The sequence below is a fragment of the Lynx canadensis genome, chromosome E2 (genome assembly GCF_007474595.2).
Source record: "Lynx canadensis isolate LIC74 chromosome E2, mLynCan4.pri.v2, whole genome shotgun sequence".
Lineage (NCBI taxonomy): Eukaryota > Metazoa > Chordata > Mammalia > Carnivora > Felidae > Lynx > Lynx canadensis.
The window spans coordinates 56,534,386-56,541,824 of NC_044317.1; the positions used below are offsets into that span (position 1 = coordinate 56,534,386).

The 7,439-nt window shown below is 39.1% G+C and overlaps 1 protein-coding gene across 1 annotated transcript; it reads left to right on the forward strand.

The window, feature by feature from the left end:
• The first annotated feature begins 2,363 nt into the window (after nt 1-2,363).
• On the forward strand, nt 2,364-5,649 carry LOC115502192 (zinc finger protein 850-like). The gene is made up of 2 exons (XM_032591429.1): nt 2,364-2,493; nt 3,779-5,649. Exons 1-2 carry the CDS (start codon nt 2,364-2,366, stop codon nt 5,569-5,571), a joined length of 1,923 nt encoding a protein of 640 aa, XP_032447320.1. The 3' UTR covers nt 5,572-5,649.
• Nucleotides 5,650-7,439: the final 1,790 nt, after the last annotated feature.

Consider the following 7,439-nt stretch of genomic DNA (forward strand, 5'->3'; position numbering starts at 1 on the left):
ACCAGGGTAATGCTGGCCTCCTAGGGTTATTTTCAATGGGTTCCCTCTATTCTACTTTTAAGATTTTCATGAAGATTGTCCTAAATTTTGTTTTGTTTTTAATGTTTGTCAGAATTGGCCAATGAAGACAAGAGGTTGTGGGCTTTCCTATACTGGGAGGTTTTTTATTCCAAATTCAACTTATTTTTTTGTGAGGGTCTAAGAAGATTTCCTATTTCTTGAGCTCAAGATTCATTTTTCAATCTTGGTAACTTGTGCGTTGTTTAAATTCACATTTTTTTCTATTTTGTCTAACTTGTTAGTATATAATTGTTGATGTGATCTGTTATCACACTATATATTTCTGTGGTTATCTGTTGTGAGGTTTCTGTTCCATTTCTCCACTTGGTGCTTGAATTCTCTCTCCTTTTTTCTTAGTTAATGGAGTTGAAGAATTTCTAATTTTGTTTGTTTTGAAAAACCTTGGCATTATTTTTCATATTATTGTTCTGGTATCTTATTTCTAATTTTTAAGTTTTTAGTTTTATTTATTCATTTATTTTGAGTGAGAGAGAGAGAGAGAGCACATGCAAGTTGAGGCAAGGGGCAGAGTGAGAGAGACAGAATCTTAAGCTACTCACTGAGACTGAAGCCCTACCTGGGACTTGATCCCACAACTCTGGGGTCATGACCTGAGCTGAAATCAGGAGTTAGACACTTAGCAGAATGAGCTACCCAGGTGCCCCAACTATTTTATGAATTTCTGATTTTTCCTTGGTATTTCCTTCTCCTGCAGAGCTGAATGTGGGGCTTGAATTCACCAACCACAAGTTTGTGAACTGAGCTAAAGTCAAATGCTCAAACGACTGAGCCCCTCAGGCAACCCTGTTGTTGTTTTTAATATTTATTTGTTTTTGGAAAGAGAGAATCCCAGGCAGGCCCTGTATGGACAGCACAGAGCCCAAGAAGGGACTGGATGTCACAAACCATGAGATCATGAAAGGAGCCAAAATCAAGAGTCTGATGCTAACCTACTGAGTCACCAGGCACTCCTTAAAGGCAAAGACCATTTTGTGTGTTTCATTCACACTGCAGAATTTGGGTTCCCAATTCTCCAGTTTACATTTGCACACACATTCATTGCCAAGTGATTGTGGGAAGGGTGCACTAGCTGAGGGAAATTTGAGAGAGCCACAACTGCTGGCCTATGAAGCAGACTCAAGCCAGAAATACTGAACTCAGACGATGTGCCTTAAAAGATCAGCAAGAGTCCAGTCATCTATGGGTGATCTTGTGAAGAAACAGGTATTCTTGCTATTGGGGGTGAAATTCTTTTAGTACCTGTGGAAGGCAATTTGGCAATATCTAGCAAAATTATGTATACTTTTTTGTCTCTTCGCTAACAGCTTTCCCTCAAATTTACCTACACAGTACTTGCAAACTTGCACAACAGTGACCTTCAAGTATTCACCACCCCTATGTAAAAGCCAAAGGTTGGGAACAACCCAAAATACTTTGGTAGAAAACCAATGAAGTAGAATAATGCCCAACTTTAAGGGTGCAGGAAAATAATCTACATTTATAATTGCATTAAAAAGAAACACTCTTGGAGAGTACCTAAGGAAAGGAAGCTTTGTATTTTGGTAGAGTATTAATAGGTGGGTATGTAGATGATTATACGGATAATAATTTTATAATCCTTTAATTATAATAGGAGGGAGACTTTTCTATCATTTTAAGATTCTCATCCTTAGGATCTATTAAAAACTTGAAAGTCAGTGTAAATATTAGTGTCACCTAAGAAAATAGCTTATTCCAATAAAGCAACAACCAGTATTCTCCCCTTAGACCACAGTTCTCATTATATTGCAATTGTTGGCAGGTGTTCAATAATATCCTGCCCAATGCCGTTACATTCAAAATGTGCCCCAAGCCATAGAATACCACCATGAGGTGACCAGGATCTACTGGCTAGCTCTTACATGGAAATGAGATGCTGCTTGCCCACAGTCTACCTCATCTCAAATGAGCCCCTCCTCAGACTATGGAGGCTTGAGCCCCAGTATTGCCTCTGGTCCTGGCAACCAATGATTCTGCCATGACAGGCCTGCAAGGACCAAATGTTCAAGGCAGACCACCCGTTGTAAATAATCAAGCCCTCTTACCCTGTGGAGCTGTGCCAACTTCCCCTCCTGACACTCCAAATACGAGGAAATCTATCTATGTCTAGTTCTTCAAAATCAGAGGCACAGTTGTTGTAACAATCATTTCTTGGGGATGTGGAAAAGAGGAGAATGATCTTTCCCCCAAAATCTTGGGCAGGAGCTGCTTTCTGACCACAACAGTACCGTACAATTCTCAAGGGTGTAAGGGAGGGCATCAAAATGCCATTGTGGTACATGCCTGGGCTCTTGCTCTACTCTCCAAATGAACTTGAACAGTGTGCCAAATTGCACCTTTCTTTCCCCAGGTACCCAATATCTCTACAGTGTGTTAAAGACCCTAAATTGATAGGTAGGTAGGTAGCTAGGTAGCTAAGTCGGTAGGTAGACAGACAGATTTCTTCATGATGGAGTCCTGGTAGGTTTTATCTTTTTGGAAATTCATAACCATTCTTTGGTATCTACTTCTTGCCATATAATTATCGTGGGCTGGATTTATTTTTATTTCTATGGGATCAGTTATACTGTGTCTGCCTTCACTTCGTCACTTGATTTTAGTTAGTCTTCTCTATCATTCTGGCTTCATTCTCATTAGACATACATCTGTTGATTTTAGGGGGTTTTCTGAACACCAACTGTTTCTATTGTTGATTTTTCCTATTTTTGCTTTATTCTATAGTTTTCATTTCTGTTTTACGTTTCAATTGCCTTTCTTCTAATTTTGAGCACATAGCACATAGGGTGCTTTTCTTCATTTTCTGAGATACAAAAACATGATTTGTACTACACCGAGAGATCCTACAGAATTCTCTACTAAGCTATGCTGTCAGTTCCTTGTGTGCAAGTTTATGTGTCCATGGAAGAAGCAAGTCCTGGTGATTTCTTCTTAGCTGTCTTCCTGATATTCTGATTGATTTTAAGGTTCTATATTAGAAGTTGTCAGTCCTTCATCTGAGAGTAGTACCCTGGAATGATTTTACTTTTCTGTTATTTGATCTCAGTCAGCTATACTTTCACATGGTACCAAGACATTCCTGCTAAAGTCATGCATTGACGGTTCGTTCCAAAAAGGGTCATGAGTAGATATAAACACAGTTCCCTTGAGAATGTACACTTAATCACAGACTGGAACAAGGTTGGGGAGAGTGAAGGCCAAAGGTATCTGGGGACTCCTTCCCAGAGAATGACGACGAATGTAATAAATATGGGGAAGTCTTTTATCAAAATGTCAACCTTATTACACACAGGAGTATCCCTAAGGGAGAGAATCATTATAAATATATTGAATGTGGGAAAATTCTTAACCAGTCTCCCAATGTTGGTGATCATCAGAGGATTCATGTGGGAAGAAACCGTTGCAGATATAATCAACCTGGGAGCATGTTTAGTCATTCATCAAGATTCAGTACAGGTCAGACAACTGGTACAGGAGAGGAAAGTTATATAGGTAACGTATGTGGCAAAGCCTTTGACCACCAGCAACTGCATACTGGACAGAAACCTACAAATGTGAAGAATGTGGCAAGGTCTTTAAATTGTCTCAACCCTTATTCAACATAAATTAACTCATACTGGAGAGAAACCTTACCAATGTAAGGAATGTGGCCATGTCTTTAACCAGTTCTCCATCCTTACAGGACATCAAAGAATTCATACTGGAGAGAAAACTTACCAAGAAAAAGAAGGTGGCAAGTCCTTTATCTGGCCCTCCTCCCTTTCAGGACATCAAAGAATTCATACTGTAGAGACACCGTACAAACTTCAACGATATGGTAAGACCTTTCGGCATCATTCACAACTTTCTGAACATCACACGGTTCATGCTGAGGAGAAACCTTATCAATGCAAAGAATGTGGCAAGGCCTTTAACTGGCGCACAGCCCTTAGGAGACATCACAGAATCCATACGGGAGAGAAAACTTACCAATGTAAAAAATGTGGCAAGGCCTTTGTGAACTTCTCAAACTTGACACAACATTGCAGAATTCGTACTGGAGTGAAACCTTACCAATGCAAAGAATCTGGCAAGGCCTATACGCGACAGTCAAGCCTTACCAAACATCACAGAATTCATACTGGAGTGAAACATTACCAATGTAAAGAATGTGGCAAGGCTTTTGGGTCCTTCTCAAACTTGAAACAACATCGCAGAATTCATACTGGAGTCAAACCTTACAAACGTAAAGAATGTGCTAAATCTCTTATCTGGCACTCAGGCCTCAGGACACATGACAGAGTTAATAGTGGAGAGAAACCTTACCAATGTAAAGAATGTGGCAAGGCCTTTAGCTGGCTCTCAGCCCTTACAGTACATCACAGAAGTCACCCTGGAGAGAAACATTACCAATGTAAAGAATGTGGTAAAGCCTTTTACTGGCACTCAGCCATTAAGTTACATCAGAGAATTCACAGTGGAGAAAAACCTTACCAATGTAAAGAATGTGGCAAGGCCTTTAGCCAGAAATCAAACTTTAAAGGACATAAAATAATTCATACTGGACAGAAACCTTACCAATGTAAAGAATGTGGCAAGGCCTTTACCTGGTCATCAGTCCTTAAGATACATCTCAGAATTCATAGTGGAGTAAAACCTTACCAATGTAATGAATGTGGCAAGGCCTTTTACTGCCCATCACATCTTGATGTACATCACAGAGTCCATACTGGAGAGAAACCTTACCAATGTAATGAATGTGGCAAGACCTTTAACCAGAAATCATACCTTAAACAACATAAAGTAATTCATACTGGACAGAAACCTTACCAATGTAAAGAATGTGGCAAAACCTTTAACTGGCAATCAGCCCTTAAGGCACATCACAGAATTCATAGTGGAGAGAAACCTTACCAATGTAAAGAATGTGGCATTGCCTTTAGCTGGCTCTCAGCCCTTACAGAACATCACAGAATTCATACTGGGGTGAACCCTTACCAATGCAAAGAATGTGGCAAGGTCTATACGCGATATTCAAACCTTAGCAGACATCATAGAATTCATACTGGAGTTAAACCTTACCAATGTAAAGATTGTGGCAAAGCCTTTAACTGGCAATCGGCCCTGAAGGCACATCACAGAATTCACAGTGGAGAGAAACCTTACCAATGCAAAGAATGTGGCAAGGCTTTCATCCGGCCCTCAGCCCTTACAGTACATCACAGAATTCATACTGGAGTGAAACCTTACCAATGTAAAGAATGTGGCAAAGCCTTTAACTGGCAATCAGCCCTGAAGGCACATCACAGAATTCACAGTGGAGAGAAACCTTACCAGTGCAAAGAATGTGGCAAGGCCTTCATCCGGCCCTCAGCCCTTACAGAACATCACAGAATTCATACTGGAGTGAAACCTTACCAATGCAAAGAATGTGGCAAGGCGTATCCGCGACAGTCAAGCCTTACCAAACATCACAGAATTCATACTGAAGACTGACTTTACCAATGTAATGAATGTGGAAAGACATTTTCCCCTGAGGCACATCTTAATGTACATCACAGAATCCATCTTGGAGAAAAAGGTTACCAATGTCAAGACTGTGGTAAGGCCTTCTCCCACGAGGCACATCTTAATGAACATCACAGAATCCATACCAGAGAGAAACCTTACCAATGTAAAGGATGTGGGAAAACCTTTCTTCACTGTTCATCCTTGACTTATTAAATAGAATTCATACTAGAGCAAATCTTCTAAATGTTAAGACTGTGACAGAATTTCTAAGGATTCCTCAACTCTTATTCCACATCAGATAATTCATACTGAAGAGTAATGATACCCAATGATACCCATTGGAAATTGTTAAGATAGTAAAGCAATGCTTTACAAGTAAACCCTGATTCTTCATCAGAGAACATTAACTGGAGATGATCTTACCAATACAAAGAATTAATCAAGCCTTTTAATCAGTACTCAAGCCTCATCCAATATCACAGACCTCATACTGCAGAGAAAACTTACAAAGAATGTGGTAAAAAACATTTCAGACTGCTCAAGCCTTACTCATTGCCATAGTTCCTGTTGCACAGAGACATTACAAATGTAGTGAATGTGGCAAACCTCTAGCTGGATCTCAAAGTGTCTCAATATCACAGTTATGATACAAGAGCAAAACTGTAAAATGTAAAGGGAGTGGCCATACCTTTAACTGGAATTCAATCATGACTCAGTATCCCCAAATGCCTACTTGGGGATAATGTATGAATAAGGAAAGACCTTTTTAAATATACGCTTCAGAAAACAAAACCATACAGAGAGGAAAGTAACCTGAAAGATATAGTTAGTCGTCTAATTACCTGAACATCAACTGTCAATAAACGTCACAATTCACAGTAGAAAGAAGTACATTGGCCACTCTATTCAGACATTATCTCCATAAAAATACTTAACCATATGGGATAAAACAAAGTTGAACACTTAGATAATGAATATGCGGGTATGCCTGAAAAAAGAGAAGGGTAGGTGTTTTGCATAGGAATAAGTAATTTCAATGTGCTTTTGTTTTACCTTGGCCCTCTTTAAGATGTTGACTAGCAAGTAATACTGTATTTGTGCCCTCAAATCACTTCAGACAATTCATTGATTCCCAGTGGGTGTTGAAAGTATGTGGCTGATTTCCTGCATCAAGATATCAGATGCCCTTCCCTCCTAGGTGGGACTCCTGCATACCTGATCTTCCATGGAAGATGAAGGACAATATGATGTAGAATCTATGAACAAACTTAAATAGAGGTGTCGTTTATGTTTCTAACACTGATGTAAGTTATTATGAAATGGGTTTTCAGAACATCATTCTTGAACATTTATTAAAACTAAAAACATTTCTGAATGTTACAAATAAAATGTTTTGTTTATTGGTTTTGTGCAGTCCAGGCACATACTGAGACAAGTTCTTAACAGATGTAGTTAGAAGCAGAGAATACCAGTTGATGTGGTTGAAAGGAAGAAACCTTCACAGATATCAGAAAGAGAGTAAGTAACTCTTCCCTAACATGGCATAGGATTGTACACTGACATCTTTTAAGAATTACCTCAGGTCTCAAAGTGTTCTGGTATGCAAAATTAAGGTGTTAACAAAATAGATTTTTATAAGATGTCTCCTTAAAGCCTCTTGGTAACCACAAAGCAAAACCTGTAGTAGATACACAAAACATAAAGAGAAAGGAATCAAAGTACACCACTAGAAAATCAACAAATCACAAAGAAAAAGACCAAAGGGATAAGAAAGGGGCAAGTAATTCTACAACAGCTAAAAACATGGAAAACAATGACAAGAATAACTCCATCCATACCTATGTCAATACTTA